Raw genomic sequence first — 18,420 nt, forward strand, 5'->3', positions numbered from 1 at the left:
GCCTCAAGGGATGGATGCTGCAATCACCTGAATTTAAATTTTATTTATTTTGCCAGGCATGGTGGTGCACACTTTAATCCCAGCATTTGGGAAGCAGAGGTGGAAGTTCTCTGAGTTTGAGGCCAGCCTGGTCTGCATAGTGAGTTCCAGGGCAACCAGGAATACATAGAGAGACCCTGTCTCAAAATTTATTTATTTATTTAATGTACATGGATGTTTTGTCTGCATGTATGTCTGTGCACCACATGTGTGTCTGGTTGCTGCAGAGGCCAGATGAGGGCATTGAATCACCTGGAACTGGAGTTCTACATGGTTGAGAAATGTCATGTGTGTGCTGGGTATTGAGCCTGGGTCCTCTGGAAGGGCAGGCAGTACTCTTAACCACTGAATCATCTCCCAAGCCTTCAACTTTAATTTTTTTTTGAGAGCCACTGAGTCGTAAGAATGCTGAGTGACTTGTGTGCTCTCATTGTCAAGTGAGTACTAATGTAGGAATGGATAGTAGTTTGTGTCTGGAGCCACATCACAACTCTGACCAGTATGATATATGCTCTGGCCAACCAAATGCTCTGTGACACCCTTTCTCCCATAATTGAGACAACAATACCCCCTCCCCCAGCCTCGTGTATTAGAGGTGAGTTTTTTTTTTTTTTTGTTTTTGTTTTTGTTTTTCGAGACAGGGTTTCTCTGTGTAGCTTTGAGCCTGTCCTGGAACTCACTCTGTAGACCAGGCTGGCCTCGAACTCACAGAGATCCACCTGGCTCTGCCTCCCGAGTGCTGGGATTAAAGGCGTGCGCCACCACTGCCCGGCTAGAGGTGAGTTTTAAATGACTTAATATTTGTATGGTGTTTAGAGCATAGTCTGGACCATAGAAATAATGTCTCACAAATATATAATAACAATGATGTAACCAGACAGAATGAGTCTGCATCTTGGTGAGTGTGAAGCCAAAACTCAATAGCCAAAAGGTGACACAGTAGAATAAAGAGGCATTACCTATTATCTGTATTGCTAAGTAGAGTCAGGCATTGATGCCAAAGTGATACCCTCTTCACACAGAGGAAGTGTGAAGACTAGTTTGGGGAGGTCGTGAGTATTTGGGAAGGCATTTCAGGAGTGTGCACATACCTGGGCATACATAATTTAAGAGGTAGAGCTGTAGCAGTGGCTTAGTAGTTAAAGCATTTGCCATGCAAGTGTGCAGACTAGAGTTTGGGTCTTCAGATCCTGTGTAAATACCAGTTGGTCATGGCAGCCTGCCTGTAAATCCAGCCTTGGATGGCAGAGACATGGGATCCCTGGAGCAAACTAGCTACTAATATAGCCATATTGGTTAGCTCTGGGTTTGATTGAGAGATCCCTGCCTCAATGAATAATGTAGGAAACAACAGAGGATGATTCCTCGCATCATCTTTGAGCCTCCACACATACCACACACATGCACACACACATGATGTACACCACTTTAACCACTAAGCCACTGCTACAGCTCTACCTCTTAAACTTCTGTCTCTGCCTCCCAAATGCTGGGATTAAAGTGTACAACACCATGCCTGGCAAAATAAATAAAATTTATTTGGGTTAAAGATGGTGGGCAGGAATATTCTGGCTGTGCTAGCTTTCATGGTAAAGGTGGTGGGCCTCACTTAGTGCCACAGTGCTGGGCAGTTGTTTGTTGACTTTTTGTGAGCTGACCTGTTGTAGGCCCCAAGTAAAAAAAATTCTTTCTCCAAGATGTTAGCTGCAGCCAAAGTAAAGAATATTTTGAATATGAATAATATCTATAGGAATCTCTTATCTGCAAGGCTGCCTGCCTCACTGTAGCTGCTAACAGTAAAAATAATTACTGAAAGTTTATGCCCATAACTATTAATTCTTCATTTAATTCCATGGGCCAAACATATTCTGGGTCTATGTTTTAACATTGTTCATTGAAAATAACATTCACCATGTGTTTGTTGGTTAAAGGCAAATTCTAGAATCAGGTGTGATGGCTCATATCTTTAATCCCAGTTCTCCAGAGGTAGAGGCAGATGGATCTCTGAGTTCTAGGCTACCCTTGTAGGGCCTGGTTTACAGAGAGTTCCAGGACAGGCAGGATTATACTGAGAAACACGGTCTTAAAACAATAAAACAAAAAAACCAAACAAACAAACAAAAAAAGAGAGTATCTCTTTCTAGCTTCCTTGTGGCTAAAGTTGGAGGTTGAGTCTTGCTTCATTTCCATAGTGGGTGTACGAGGATTGCTTTCTGGTGAAGAAGCCTTGATTTATAGTGGTGTGTAGTGTCCTATCCAATTTCAAGTTACCAATATGGGTTCACTGAAGGTAGAGTTGGAAGGAGAGCATGGAGTTAGGTCTTGAGGTTCAGTATCAGCAAAAGCTCCAGCCTGTGGTGGCCAATCTCATAAAGGAACAGCCCTAGAGAAACTTGCCTTGGACACACTCAGCACTAGGAGTGATGGTGCAGGCCTGGAATCTCAGCACTTGGGAGGTGGAGGCAGGAGGATCAGGAGTTCAAGGTCATCTTCAGCTATGTAGTGAGTTTGAGACCAGTCTGGGTAATATGAGGCCCTGTCTTATAAAACTGAAAAAAAAAAAAAAAAGAAAAGAAAAAAAAACCCTCAACATCATATAGCCATTGGCTTCATTGTACAGTTAAACATTCTTCATTTTTACTCTCTTGCAGACATGTTAAGGGATCTGAGAGGAAAACTGAAGCAGAAAGGTAAGCACCCTGTTTCGTTGTGAACCACTGATGAGTACATGGATAAGAAATTGAATAAGCCAGCCACAGATTATGCAGAATGTCATGATTATGCTCATAGTTACCTTGTGAAATGCTATTCTTACGTCACCTGCTCAGCTGTGCTGTGCTGTGCTGTGCTGTGCTGTGCTGTGCTCTCTCTCTCTGTGTGTGTGTGTGTGTGTGTGTGTGTGTGTGTGTGTGTTCCTTTCAATAGTATGTAAAGGGGTAATGGTGGGAAAATCAGAAGCCTTGTCAAGAGGGCTCATGCCTCTGTGCTACATAGAACAAGGGAGGTGGCCTTCTGTTCTGTACCTGCCATTTGCTAGCCAAAGTGGGCATGGGAGGAACATCCAGGTCCCGGAATTGCATGTGGGAGCTTTGTAAATAAAATACATGGAAGCTGGGCTGGGCACACACAGCAATGTCAGGAAAGGGGGTGACAGGGAGATTTGTGTGGGGGAAGTCAGTGATGGTGTCTCCACACCCTCATGGGAGGCTACTTTTATCTCTGAGCAGAGGCTAAAGCAGCGACATGCATGGAATCTCCAGAAGTGCAGGTGGATGAGGCGCTCTTGGATTTAATGATGGCTTATGTCAAAGATCAGAATGACCCCAGCATCAAGGATAAGCTCCGGGCCCTGCAGCAGGTTCTGAGTGCTGAGAGAGGTTTGTACATGAGGACACACTTGCAGACCACTGTGTGGCTGCTGAGGGTTGTGAGCATGAGGAAAGCAGGGTGTTGACACAGCCGGGTGGCCTGCCGTAGCGATGTGGCCCTCCTTTCTACCCCCACCCTGTAAGGGAATGTGTGTGCCACTAAAGCTCTGCTGCCCAACCCTTCCTGAGCTGTCATAGCCTTCCATAGAGGATGGAATGTTTTCTCTCAGAGGAAACTATTGCTCTACAACACAGTCCCTGTCAGGTCACCACAAGCGATGAGGTAGAGTGGGTCAAACAGTGGCTCTTGGGAGATGGCATGGGTCCATCCTGCAGCGGGTCATCAGCTGGGTTTCTTGTAGCAGATGAGTTTGGCGAACAGAGATACATCTGGCTGGATGAGATTGTCCAGAATTGGGATGAGATCTCTCCCAAGGAGAAGGAGCAGTTTCTGGAATATCTGTTGTACTGCTTCATGAGGCCACGAGAGCTTCATGAGGGCGCCAAGTCCAACTCGATGAACCGGATTGAGGGTAAAAGTCAGCACTATCAGCCTCCTCCTCTCGTGTCCCCACTGGTATCCATCACATTTTCTCATCCCTGTGACAGATCGTCTGACACAAGCAACTTAGAGTGGTTTATTTTGACTCACAGTTGAAGGACGTATTGTCTGTCCACCAGAAGGAGTGTGCAGCAGCTGGTCACATTGCCCCCCAGTCAGGAAGCAGAGAGAGAGAGAGAGGACAGATAGAGAAAGAAATACAAAAAGAGAGACAGAGAGAGATATAGAGATCAGGAAGAAGTGAGAGAGAGACAGATAGATAGATGATAGAGACAGAGAGAGACTAAAAGAGAGACAGAGACACACAGAGAGATATAGAGAGACACAGAGAGATAGAGACAGAGACAGAGAGGGAGACACTGAGAGACATACACAGATAAAGAAGCAGAGAGACATTTACAGAGACATGGAGAGACAGGGAGATGGAGGGAGACAGAGAGACAGGGAGACAGAAACAGGGAGAGAGGAGGGAGAGAGAGACAGAGAGAAAGCGGAGAGATAGGAGAGAGAAGGGAGAGACAGGATAGAGAGGTGAGAGAGACACACAGAGAAATATACATGGAGACAGAGAGAGACACAGAGAGACAAAGATGGAGAAACAGTTTAAGAAGATACTGTCCACCATGGCAGGAGTGTGAGGTAGCTGGTCACATTGCCCCTCAGTCAGGAAGCAGAGAGAGAGAGAGATAAAGAGAGAGACACAGAGACAGAGATGCACAGAGATAGAGAGATAGAGATGTAGAGACAGAGAGACACAGAGAGAGCCAGAGAGGGAGACACAGAGAAAGAGACAGAGAGACACATGGAGGGACAGAGCAAGACAGGGAGAGAGAGACAGAGCAAGACAGGGAGAGAGAGACAGAGAGAAACAGAGAGAGAGGGAGTGAGATAGGGAGAAAAAGGCATAGAGGGAGAAAGAGAGGGGAAGGGAAAGGGGGAGAGGGAGAGACAGAAAGAGAGACAGAGAAAAAGTAAGAGAGAGAGATATTGGTGCTCAGCCACTTTTTCCTTTTTATTCAGTTGGGGGCCCAAGCTCCTGAGATATTGCTGTCTGCTTTAAGGTGGGTCTTCCATACTCAAACCCCTCTGTCACCTTGAAGGTCAGTGCTTTGCTATAGGACTTCAGAGGCGTGCCAACACACACCATCCCATGATGCTTACTTTGTACCTTTCAATTCCTGCATCTAGGTTTAATCCAGGATGTTTTTACTTTTCTGAGTAAAACTGGAATTTGTTGTTGGAGGTGGGAGTGGGGAACTGTCTACAACTTCCTCTACAAACACGGTAAGAATACTCCCCCTTTTGTCTTCCTGAACTCTCATGGGCTGTGGAGGACTAGGTCTCAGCTCATCCCTTTCCTGGAGGTGTGGAGGTGGGGATGGCATGGTCCTCAATGGTCTGAATGGCAGAGCTTCTCCATGGTAGTGGTTCACAGTGAGAGTCACATAGTCTTTTTGGTATCAATAGAAGGCATGATAAGGCTCCTGAAATGTTGGTGTTTTCCTCTGACTCGGAAAAGGTGTAGACATCCACCATAGTTTATCCTTTCATGATCTGACCTGCATCATTCAGATAGAAGAGACACTAGCCTGTGGGGTACTCTTAGATCACTTTATAGTTTACAAACTTCTGTCTTGCTGTATGAATGCCTTCTTTCAAGACTATGCCAATCCCCAAACATTTAAAGTCCATTTACCACTCTTCCATGATAAGACTACATACTGCCAACATCTTGTGCCTTAATGGCTTTGTAGTTTAGGAAAAGGTGAGTTCCCTAGGAAGATGAGCTCCGCAATGTTGTTAGCTTGGTCAGTACCATACATGGCTTGAGAAGTTGCATCACTCTATTTTTGCTGGTTATAACAAAATACCCCAGGCTGTGTGCTTTATAAAGAAAAAAAAGTTTCTTTAACTCATAGCATAAGGAGATGAAAGTCCAAGATGAGGTGGCCCCATCTGTTCACCCTCTGTTTTGAGTGTTCCTGGTTGCAACATAATGTGATGGAGAAGCCATATGTAGAAGGGACATAGTCATAGGTGGATGGGCCTCATTGTATAAACACTTTGCTCTCTAAAGAGCTAATTTACTGCAACACAAATCCCTTCTAAGGCTGGTGCCTCCACATTCAAATAGAACCAATCTTCCAGTGCACGGGTCTCTGAGGAGCACACTCAAACCATGTCCAAACACCAGCAGAAGTGAACCCTAACTGGACATGGGTCTCTACTCATCTCTCGGAGACAACAGCTCTGTCTGCTCAAACTGCCTCCTGTTACCTACATTCTGACCTGAGATTAGACAAGTTCTTTTCCTGGTTTTAGGTAACATCACAGATGAGGCCATACAGAGCCGGGAGTTTCTGCATCTGGTGGACGCTGGTTTAGCCATCAACACTCCCTACCCGCTTGTTCTGCCTCCAGCTCGTGGAGCTCACCTCATCCTCTCGTTTGACTTCAGTGCTGGGGACCCGCTAGAGGTAACTGAAAGGAGGGAAGGAGATTTGTATTTGAGGGAAGGAGATGAGATGGCCTGGGCAGAGATGGGGCTGTGCAGGAAGGAACTCAGGGTCTGATTGGGAGCTGGACGTTGGGCAGTTGTTGTCTGGGGGCACTATGGCATGTACGTCCCCCACATCATGCATAGACACACATAATGATCATATATTTAAAAACTTTGAAGATACTTGCTGGCTGGCAGGATGGCTCAGCCAATAAAGGTGCTTGCTGCCAACATGAGTTCCATCCTCCAGACCATGTGGTGGATCTCATAAGTTGTCTTCTGATGCCACACACACACTGTAGCACACACATGCACACACACACACACACACACACACACACACACACACACTCACAGTACATTAAATATGGGTTTATGTATCTTATCTTTAAAATATACACACTTACAGCCGGGCAGAGACAGGTGGATCTCTGTGAGTTCGAGGCCAGACTGGTCTACAGAGTGAGATCCAGGACAGGCACCAAAACTACACAGAGGAGCCCGTGTTCAAAAAAGAACTACACACACACACATACACACACACACACACACACACACACACACACACACACTTACATAATATACATTTGCATCTCTTATGCAATGTATACATATATAAAAGTATATTTATGTTTGATTAAACTCAGATCATCAGTCTTGGTGGCAAATGTCTTTACCTGCTTAGTCTTAATGCTGGTGGGCAAGGATTTATATTTCACATTTACTTTTTTTTTTTTTTTTTGCTGGCTGTGATACTTGGATCTGAAATGTACCCCAGAGGTTAATAATTTCTACCCCATGTGTTCGTACTTGATCCATAGGGTGTAGAGATTGGAGAGTGTCAGATGACTGGGGAGATACGCCTAGTGCAGTGTTCTCAGTCTTCCTAATGCTGTGACCCTTTAATACAGTTCCTCATGTTGTGGGGACCCCAACCATACAATTACTTTCATTGCTACATCATAACTGTCATTTTGCTACTGTTATGAATCCTAATGTAAATTTCTGATGACCTTCGGTGACCCCTGTGAAACTGTTATTCAACCCCTAAAGATGTTGACACCCATAGGTTGAGAAGCACTGGCTTAGTGGGAGGTTCCTAGTTCACTGGGCTCATGCTCTCAAAGGACAGCATGATCCTTTCAATTTCTGCTATCTGTCTGCCTTGTGAGGTGAGCAGTTTTGCTCTGTCATATACTCCCACCACGTGGCCGAGTGATCGTGACCTGGAACCTCCAAGCCTTGAACCCAAACCAACCTTTTCTCTTTGTAAGCCGATTGTGTTGGGTGTTTGCTACAGTAATGGAAAGTGGACTGACTGACTTCCATGGTAACTATTAAGCTATTTAAAATCACATGCATGGCTGACTTTCCATTTCTGTTAGCCAGCAATGAAAACAAGCTTTCTCGGTCACCGTCCACCATCCCTGTGAGGTAGATGTTAAAGAGTCTTTCAGGGAGGAAATGAGATTGACTCGTTCTGAATATCTGTGGATGCCCCCTCATCTGAACACATTGTCCTTCATAAAGACCCCAAGGTTATTCTCAAGCCTAGAATAAATACTCATTGTCGCACAGTGAATGGGAGATGTCTTCTGTACAAAACCAAACCAAAAACAACCGTGTACTTTCCAGCCTCCTCCTGAGGTCTTTGCTGAGGTTCCAGCGTGTCTCAAGGCTTCCTGTTCTCCCCTTCTCAGACCATCAGGGCCACAGCAGACTACTGCCGATGCCATGCAATCCCCTTTCCTGAAGTGAGGGAGGATCAGCTGAAGGAATGGGCCAAAGCCCCAGAGAGCTGCTACATCCTCAGAGGGGAGACTGGGCCTGTTGTCATGCATTTTACTCTGTTCAACATAAGCAACTGTGGAGGTAGGTGTGGGAGGAAGAGCAGGGTAAGGAGCCGTGGGATCCAGGCCTGGTGGGGCTGTATCTGAGGGATGCCTGGTCCGCACTTCAACATCCAAAGCTCATCCTGTCTGCCCTGGGGCCTCCAAAAGGGTGTCATGTTTTCTGTTTCTGTCTTAGACATTTCTACCTGTTTCCTCCTTTTGTTGGGATGTTCTGGATGTCTGGCTCCTTCTACCTGGGCACTCTACATTTATCATCTAGTCCTGGGTGAACAGTTCGAGGTGGAGCTCACCATGCAGCATGGCCATCCTGTCAGTCTCAGCCCTGCTGCTTATCCCACTGGACTCTCTGGAGCTCTCTGCCACTCTGCCTTTGGGGTGGGGTTCCCTATAAGTGATAAAGTATAAAGCCTGTCTCTTTCTTTCTGTAGATAGTGTCTCACTATTGTTGCTGAAGCTGGCTTTGAACTCAGGATCCTCTTCCTTCAACCCTCCAAGTGCTGACATGGTGCCCATCGCTTTACCTGTTCCTTTCTACTGGCCTTTGTTTTGCTTTAAAGATTTATTTTTGTTATTTCCAGTTTTGTGTATGTGTGTTTGTCTGTCTGTCCATGTGAGTGCAGATGCCCAAGGAGGACAGAAGCATTGGATCCTTTGGTTATGAATCACCTGACATGGGTGCTGGATATTAACTCCAGTCCTCTAAAAGAGCAGTATGAGATCTGTCTAGCTATATCTCCAGCCCCCATTAATTTTATTTCTAAGACAGAGTCTCACTGTGAAGTTTAGCCTTAGCTCAAACTCATAATCTTGGTCTCCAAGTGTTACTATGATATGTGTACACTACCAGGCCCCGCTAGTGTATGTACTTTCTTACTTCTTTTAGTTTTTTTGCAAAGATGTTTTATTTTTATTTTATGTGTATGGATGTTTTGTCTGCATGTATGCATGTACACCGTGTGTGTGCCTGGTGCCCAAGGAAGCCAGAAGAGGGCATCAGATCTTTTGGAACTGGAGTTACAGATGGTGTGAGCCACCATGTAGGTGCTAGGAACTGAGCCCATTCTCTCTGGAAGAGCAGTTATTACTCCTAAGTGCTGAGTTATCTCTCCAGCCCTCTCTCTTCCTTCCTTTAACAAATATTTATTAGTTACCTACATTGGCCATTGTTCCCGGCAATACAGGTTAATATGAAAATGGAGGCATTTTTTTCTTCCTTGTGTAGGTATGGAGAACAGATAGTAAAACACATGCTTCACTTCATAAAGTGATATACCAACATCTCTTTATTTATAAAGCCAAGTGTGCCAGCTGGATTTGGGTCACAAACATAGTTTACCAGCTCCTTTCATAAACGGACACAATCCTAACTTGACAAATGTTCTTCTTGGTTTGGTTCTATTTCAGATGACATTGAGACGTGGAGAAAGAAATATGACACAATGAAACTCTCTGACTCCTACACACCAGATCTGGTGAAAGATTTGCTGAGAGTGTCTAAGGAAAATGTCCAGATGAACAAGGATAATATCCTCAATGAGATGAGGAAAATAGCTGTGTGAGTATCAGGCTGTATCAGCAGCTGTAACGGCCCTGACCTCTGAGTTGGATCTAGGGAATATCTATTGCAGAGCTAACTTTCAGTACATCTGGTGGGAGGATTGTAGGTGTGGCTGGCAATTGAGCTCCTGCATAGAATCCCCCAATGAGGGTCTGAGGGTATGACTCAGTAGTAGAGGCCCTGCTTAGAATCCCTCAGCAAGGGGCTGGTGGTATGGTTCAGTGGTAGATGACCTGCCTAGAATTCTCCAGTGAGGGGTTGGGAGTGTGGCTCAGTTACAGGGTACTTGTTTAGTGTATATGGGACCCTGGGTTCCATCCTCTGTAATAAAGTAAAAATTTATGGGAAGAGAGAAACTTTCTTACCATTGGAGCTTGCATCTGTGTATGGGAGAAGATAGGCAGTGGACGGTGTTGGAGTGAGTGGCTTTCTGAAGCACAAAGAAGAGTGGACTAGGTTGCTATGACTGTTGGTGCTTGCTTTGGGGACCAAATGTCTGATGGTTTTCTAATAACCTAAGAGTATGCACTAAATGGACACCTATCACAGCCCTTCACAACTGATTGAGTCCCTAGTCACTGCCCCTGGGCCCAGAAATGTCTGTCAGATGACATTCAGAGCTGGTTTTCATTCCACTCTCAGGAAACCTGTCAACTTCCCAGGGGTGACCAAGGAGGACTGCTGGGGAGACACAGTGCAGCATGCCCAAAGCTCTCGGACTGTGGAGATCAAGATGTCCAACAACACGGACATAACATTCAGTGAGCCCTTGTAAGTTTCATCTTTGTCTTGTCCTCCCAAGTCCTGACCTAGGTTATCCCTGTGCCTCATCTGTGATCAGTGGGCATCTCTGCAGGGGCTCAGTGTGTGATGGCAAATCAGATAGATGCAGCCAGTTCAAGCCTCAGCTTACCTTCTATAAAGATTTCACTGCAAGTGCGCTGAAAGTTTGTAATGATCTTACTTTAAAAAATTATCTTATATGTATACATACTTTGTCCTGCATGTATACATGTGCACTGTGTGTGCAGTGCCAGTGGAGGCTGGAAGAGGGCATGGGATCCCCTGGAACTGGAATTACAGATGGTTGTGAGCTGCCGTGTGGGTGCTGGGAATCAACCCAGGTCCTCTGAAAGAGCAGCAAGTGTTCTTAACTGCCAAACCATCAATATTACTTTAGAAAATGTTTTTACTTTTTCTTTGAGAATTTCATAATGTGTATACGATATATTTTGATTATATTTACTCTCCAAACCCCTTCCATTTTTTCCCAGATACACCCCAGGTCCCTCTCAAGACTTCATGTCTAGTTTTTTTATAACCCACTGAATTCATTTGGTGCTACCCATATGTGTGTGGGTGTGGGGTCATCCGCTGAGCTTGGCCTGTAGACCTAACAGGATGACATCCCTAAAGAAAATAGGTTGCTGTAGTCGGAAGTTTTCTCTGGTCCTTCCTGGCCCCACAGTTAGGACTAATCTCTCCCTCCTGTGTCCTGTAGCCACTTGGTCCCAAGTGAACACACAGAGGTTTATATTATTTACAAACTGTATAGCTTCATGGCTCATGATTCTTGCTCGTTAGCTCTTATACCTTAAATTAACCCATTTCTATTAATCTATGTTTTGCCACGTGTTCTGTGGCTTACCAGTCTGCTAGCATGGTATTCCTTCAGAGGCAGCTGGCATCTCTTCCTCTCCTTTACTTCTTTATGTCTATCTGCTTAGATTTCTACCTGCCTCTAAGCTGCCTTGTCATAGGCCAATGCAGCTTTATTTATCAACCAATCAGAGCAACACATATTCACAGCATACAGAAAGACATCCCACAGCAGATTGCTATGGCTGTTGATGCTGTTGGGGACCAAATGTCTGATGGTTTTCTAATAATCGAAGAATATGCACTGAATGGACACCTATCACAGCTCTTCACAGCTGACATTGAGTCCCCAGTCACTGCCCCTGGGCCCAGAAATGTCTCTCAGATGACATTCAGAGCTGCTTTTCATTCCACTCTCAGGAAACCTGTCAACTTCCCAGGGGTGACTAAGGAGGACTGCTGGGGAGACACAGTGCAGCATGCCCAAAGCTCTCGGACTGTGGAGATCAAGATGTCCAACAACACGGACATAACATTCAGTGAGCCCTTGTAAGTTTCATCTTTGTCTTGTCCTCCCAAGTCCTGACCTAGGTTATCCCTGTGCCTCATCTGTGATCAGTGGGCATCTCTGCAGGGGCTCAGTGTGTGATGGCAGATCAGATAGATGCAGCCAGTTCAAGCCTCAGCTTCCCTTCTATAAAGATTTCACTGCAAGTGCACTAAAAGTTTGTAATGATCTTACTTTAAAAAATTATCTTATATGTGTACATACTTTGTCCTGCATGTATACATGTGCACTGTGTGTGCAGTGCCAGTGGAGGCTGGAAGAGGGCATGGGATCCCCTGGAACTGGAATTACAGATGGTTGTGAGCTGCTGTGTGGGTGCTGGGAATCAAACCCAGGTCCTCTGAAAGAGCAGCAAGTGTTCTTAACTGTCAAGCCACCAATCTTACTTTAGAAAATGTAATGTTTTTACTTTTTCTTTGAGAATTTCATACATGTATATGATATGTTTTGATCATATTTACTCTCCAAAACCCCCTCTAATTCTTACCAGATGCTCCCAGATCCCACTCCAGACTTCATGTCCAATTTTTTTTTAAATAACCCACTGAGTTCATCTGGTGCTATGCACATGCATGTGGTTATGGGGTCATCCACTGGAGCTTGGTCCGTAGAGGTACCAGGATGACATTCCTAAAGAAAATAGCTTCTCTCTCTGCCAGAAGCTGTCAGTTTCTTAAGTAGCTCCTTATGTAGGGGTGTGGGCTTGTGTGCCCCTCCCCAACCCATTAGGGGCTGTGGATTGGCTTGATCTTGTGCAGGTAACCACAGCTGCTGTGAGTAGTTGAATGCAGCATTCCTGACCAGAGCAATCTCATCTTTTGAGGACCTGCTTGTCTTTCATCCTCTTGTGGGTTTCCTTTAGTGGAAGGAGTTGCCACTGGCTTCATGGTGGGACATTCCTCCCCCAGTGTGAGCACCATGTCATGTGGCAGAGGTGAACATAGTTTCCCACAGCTGCCTGTGGTCACAAGCAATGAACTTGGTTTTCTTGTTATCAAGCACTTGAATGGTGCATGGGTGAATCAGGGTTGCAAAGCACAGGGAAAGAGTGCTAGCCATGATGTCTGTGGGAACAGACTTCCATATAAAGGAAAACCACATCTGAAGAATCTGGAGTAGAATGACTTTAACCTATTGAATAAGGAGGAGGAAAGCTATTAGCGTGGCTCAGTGTGAAGATGCAGAAAACATGGAATATAATATGATGTGGCTTCTGACAGGTCTAATATTTGATGGAGACTGAATCATTAACTCCTTGCTTCAATCTGAACAGTTGTCCCTAGACTCGACATCATTAGATACACAGATATTTACACAACAAGCATAGGTGATGGAAACACCCCTTAGGCAGTGGAGTTGCGATTAAAAGTAGGTATTCTTGTGGAATAGGGAACTTCCTTTCTTTGAACCCATGCATAGTCTATAGAGGCCTCCAGATCTATTTTTCTCCAACATGCAAGGCCACCTGCTTAGAACAATAGTGACCTGTAACTCCTCTTTCCCAGATACTACTTGCAGAGTGGGCATGTACTAGTGGACCCACCACCTCTGCTGTCTCCAGAGTCCACCATCAACTGTTCCTTTGTGAAGAAGAGCTCCAGCTTCCAGGGCACTGTGGGCATACTGGTCTACCAGGGCCCAAGTGTTCACTTGGCATTGCTGTTCTCTGTTCCCTTCAACTATGCCCTTCACAGAATTGAGTTTGCCTTAGCCATCATGACTGAGCCAGTCTCCAGAGACCTGGAGAGGGTCTTTGATGACATCATTCAGGGCAAAGGGTCTCCGGAGCTAAAGGCAGCAAAGTGTGATCTTCAGATTCCTCATGGGACCCTGAAGCTGGAACACGATTCCTTGATCATCAGAGCCACAATGTCCAACATCCATGTGGCTAAACTGGATGTAGTGGTTGAGACCAAAAAAGCTCCTTAAAAGTCTCTTTCCTCCATCCATAGCTGCTTGTTTTATACTTCCAGTCCCATTGCTTGGCTCTGTAAAAAAGAGAGACCTCAACTGAAATCATGGTCCATCTCTGCAGAGCCAAGGAACTCTAAGAAGACAACTATTCTGTAAATGCTTGCTGCTTGACCAACAGATTGATGATGCATTTCTTAGTCCCTCAGCACCCTCCTGCATCCTGTGTCACCCATGATGTCTCCTTTATTCTTCATTCCCTGCCATGCTGTTGTGGCTTGCCTTCCACACTTTTCTCCCTCAACAACTTCCCTTCCATCTGCTTTAGATAGATACCTTCATTGGCCGTCTTGTCTGCTGCCTCACCCTTCCTTTCTACTCCTTCCCACTAGTAAATCAGTGGTCAAGCTTGATGGCTCCGCATCTGACTTGGGTCCTGGTCCCACAATTTGCTCACTATCAGAACACAGGCAAGTCCTTTCACATGTGAGCCTTACTTTCATCATCTGTGGAGTAGATAATTGTGTCTGTGTCTGGGAGGCTCATATGAATTAAGTCCTAAGACCTTAGACCAGCTCTGGTAAAGGCAAAGTTTTCAAGAGGCATTACTTATTATTTTTTCCCCAAGCCAATATTCTTTTCTTTTGATTAAAACATTGTAATTTTTAGATGGCATATAAGATAATTGGGTTCATCATGGCTTTCTATAGCCATAGATAATTGTATTTGTTAATATTTGTTCCCCATTACCTCCCTTTGGCCATACTTCCTTCTCATGTGGGTCTCCTTCCTCCCTCCAAAAAATCCTCTCCTGCTCTTGTGTCATATATATGTGTGCATAAATATGTATTTTAACCTCAATTCTGCATATAAAAGAAGACATGCAATATTTGTCTTTTTTCTCTCCTAATTTCCCTCTTGTCATCTATCTCTTTGGACTTCTCTCCTGACACCAAATTGTCCCTCTTTCACTTTTACAACATACGTAATACATAGAGATAGATAAGACAAAGAAATAGGTGATAGATGATAGATATGAGGCATATAGATAAGATAGATAATTAGTAGATAGTTCAAGGTAGATAGTTAAGATTGGACAGATGATAAATAGATGACAGAAGAATGATAGTAGGTAGATACTGAGATAGCTGTTACACTTAGGAAGGAAAACATGATAGTTGTCTTTTTGAGGCTGGGTTATTTTGCTTAACATGATGGACTCCAGGTCTGTCCATTTCCCACAAACAATGTAACTTCACTCTTCTTGATGGCTCAATAAATGTAAAGACTGCTTTGAGCTGAATTGTTTATTTCTTCTAAAAAGTAGATGCCATACCTCATGTGCTTGTAGAGATGACATTAAAAGGAAATGGGGAGTTTTCAGATGTGAACAAATTGAGATGAGATGACTAGGGTGGGTGCTAATCCACTATGAACATGGTTGCTGGTAGTAATGGCCATATTAGAGGTGCAGCAGATGGCAACCCAAGTTCAGATGTCAGTCCACCAGAAGAATATCTCTGATGGATATGTCTTGTTCAAGCAACACTTAATGGGAATACAGACTCCAGACTGTATTTTGCTTCTGTTGTCTTCCTGCATACTTGCTGCTGCTATGTATGCAGTGTGGGGAGTTCCCCACTGCCTGTATTAGTATGTATTTATCTCATTAATACATTTCATCTATTGGGCATTTACATCTGTGGATGGTCAGGAAGGTGATTTCTGCTTAAGCTGGGTAATTTTGATGAATAGAAATAATATTAGTATATTTTTCATAAGTAGTTTTGTTTCATGTTGTTTCATGAGGACTGTGAGATACTTAGGACCTGTTTTATATCATAGCTCATGCTGACATTGGAAAATAGTTGTATCTGCCCAGCTCTAAGACAGCTTTCATACCATTAGCTGATTTAATGCTTCAAAGTAACTTTAGATGAAGTCCAGGTGTCTTGATAATGGATTTTTAGATAAACATCCCCTGTCTTAGTTCACAAGGACATACGAGCTACCTGGCTAGGTCGTATATATGAAAAGCCCAATTATTACTAGCTAGCAAATGATTTAGTCCTTGCACCCATTCCTGGCCTCAATTTGTGAAAATATATTCTGACTAGTCAAGGCTACAGAAAATAGCTTGACTGTATAGCCCATAATGTGGGCTGTGGATGTTTTTAGATAATTAGAAGTTACATGCAGGACAGAAGAATGGCGCACACCTTTAATTCCAGCACTCGGGAGGCAGAGCCAGGTGGATCTCTGTGAGTTCGAGGCCAGCCTGGGCTACCAAGTGTGTTCCAGGAAAGGTGCAAAGCTACACAGAGAAACCCTGTCTCGAAAAACCAAAAACAAACAAACAAACAAAAAAAAACCAAAAAAAAAAGTATTTTAAAACTTAAAAAACTTTTAATGTCACTATGTCTTGGAGAATGCCAAAGTGAGCTCATATTAAGAAAATTAAGGTACACCTGAGTTCCAACTAAAGCATTTATGGCACTTCTCTCTGTAAACACTCCTAGTCTACAAGTTTAAAAATATAGGATAGCTGGGCAGTGGTGGCACACGCCTTTAATCCCAGAACTCAGGAGGCAGAGCCAGGCGATCTCTGTGAGTTTGAGGCCAGCCTGGTCTACAGAGTGAGATCCAGGATAGGCACCAAAACTACACAGAGAAACCCTGTCTCAAAAACAAAACAACACCCAAAAATATAGGATATATGCACAAATTTCTTATTTTTCTTAAACTCCTCAGTAGTTTAGCTTTATTTATCTCTAGATAAATAAAAATAACTGGTTCTTTCCTTAAAGCTGCAGCTGTGAGATTACAGCCCACCAATTAGGAAGCTGAGATTTATTGCATGTGTGTTGTTGGGATGACTGTCTCTTATCATTTACTTAAGGAATGGAATGTGACCTTAAAAATGTAACTCCTATATTCAACTTGAAAGAGTCTGTTGAATATATATATATATATATATATATATATATATATATATATATATCTGTGAAGAATAAAGAGATAGAGAACAACATGAGAGAATAAGGAAAAGTGACCATCAGAATAAGTGTGAATGTGGTTCCTTCCCTAAAAGCCCTCAGATAGAAAAAAGTCTTAGCTTCATGACACTGTGGATTCCTTGCAAGCCCTGTGTGCAGCCTTGGAGCTGGTTCGCTAAGACTGCAATACATTTTCCTCACAGGAGGAGAATTTGAACATGTAGACAGATGTGCACACAAGTACTGGGCTATGATACCATGAAGGGAGAGGTTGCCATGATGCACACACGAGGCAAGGAATACCAAAAATGGCCAGTGAATGATCAGTTGTCACAATACTGACATCTGGGTTAAAAGGTCTGGGCTCAGAATCCTGTGTTGCAATGTCCATATCTTCTTGGTCTCCTCCAAGTTCAGTTGGGTTCTCAATCATTCCTCCACTCTGTGGCCTTGGTGTTTTGAAGGGTTCAGAGTAGTTGCTTTAGTAGTTTTGATAGCTGGCTATGATTGAATTCAGGCAAATCATAAAAGTGATGAATGCTGTGTCATGCAGAAAAAATTGTTCATATGTGTGCATGGGAGCATGTGCCTGCACATATGCTTGCAGAGGCCAGAGGTGGACATCTGGTATTCTGCATTATCATTATTCACCTTATTCCTTTGAAACAGGATCTACCAACGGAATTTAGAGCCAGACTGGTGACCTGCAAGCTCCAGTGATCTTCCTGTCTCTGTGTTCATAAACATTCACAAGGTCATGCCTAGTTTTTGTGTTAGTGCTGAGATTACACTTGCAGAGCAAGTGTTCTGAGTCCATCCCACTTTGTCCTTTATGCGTCTTATTAGGAGATACATTATTCTGTTTTGTTAAACTAGTCAGGATATTCATTTTGATCACTTAAGATATGCCCACTAGAGACTTTCACATTTACACATTATTTTCAAATTTACCAGCACATTCATGGAATTCCATGGTGCTGAATTCTAGGTTCTTCTGGCATATTCCATGACTGTCTGAGCAATCTCTTGCTTTCTGGCATAAGATGCCTCAGTTTTGGGGAAGGTGGGGACACTCCATATTATGTGACCTACCTGTTCCAGTTTGACTTCCAGTGGCTGTGATGTAACATCCAAATACTATATCCACTGAAAGGAAACAAGGCCCCTTGAAGAGTAGTGGAATCCATGTATAGAAAAGGATATGCTCTGTCTACTGAGGCATCCAGAAGGAACAAGGGAAAAGATGAGTAGAGGATGAGTGAGTGTCATGCTCTTCATCTTGTGCACATTCACTTCTTAGAGCCTAGTGTTTGTTGTGTAGCAATTTTCTTCTGGAAAGAGGAAGGAGGCCTATAAGACTCACAAAGCTTTCAAACCTATGAGTCTCAGGAAGCTCATGAATCTTACAAGACTAAGGCATCTCAGATCATTACATGATTCACAAGGTTTCTCTCCAAGGTTATACA

General features: G+C 43.9%; 1 protein-coding gene across 7 annotated transcripts in view; it reads left to right on the forward strand.

Moving 5' to 3' along the window:
* Pla2g4c (phospholipase A2 group IVC) overlaps positions 1 to 15,255 on the forward strand; it is a 40,978-nt gene extending 25,723 nt beyond the window's left edge. For 5 of the 7 annotated variants that reach the window (XM_076571391.1, XM_076571419.1, XM_076571408.1 and 2 more), the window contains 10 exons: positions 2,691 to 2,729; positions 3,267 to 3,416; positions 3,770 to 3,940; positions 5,158 to 5,253; positions 6,292 to 6,446; positions 8,170 to 8,341; positions 9,727 to 9,877; positions 10,523 to 10,651; positions 11,900 to 12,028; positions 13,553 to 15,255. In XM_076571391.1, coding sequence (XP_076427506.1) covers positions 2,691 to 2,729; positions 3,267 to 3,416; positions 3,770 to 3,940; positions 5,158 to 5,253; positions 6,292 to 6,446; positions 8,170 to 8,341; positions 9,727 to 9,877; positions 10,523 to 10,651; positions 11,900 to 12,028; positions 13,553 to 13,976 — 1,616 coding nt within the window. In that variant the 3' untranslated portion in view covers positions 13,977 to 15,255. The remainder of the gene's footprint in view (positions 1 to 2,690; positions 2,730 to 3,266; positions 3,417 to 3,769; positions 3,941 to 5,157; positions 5,254 to 6,291; positions 6,447 to 8,169; positions 8,342 to 9,726; positions 9,878 to 10,522; positions 10,652 to 11,899; positions 12,029 to 13,552) is intronic. The other 2 variants (XM_076571395.1, XM_076571400.1) reach the window with 2 other exon arrangements.
* Positions 15,256 to 18,420: the final 3,165 nt, after the last annotated feature.

The sequence above is a fragment of the Peromyscus maniculatus genome, chromosome 1 (genome assembly GCF_049852395.1).
Source record: "Peromyscus maniculatus bairdii isolate BWxNUB_F1_BW_parent chromosome 1, HU_Pman_BW_mat_3.1, whole genome shotgun sequence".
NCBI classification, from domain to species: Eukaryota; Metazoa; Chordata; class Mammalia; order Rodentia; family Cricetidae; genus Peromyscus; species Peromyscus maniculatus.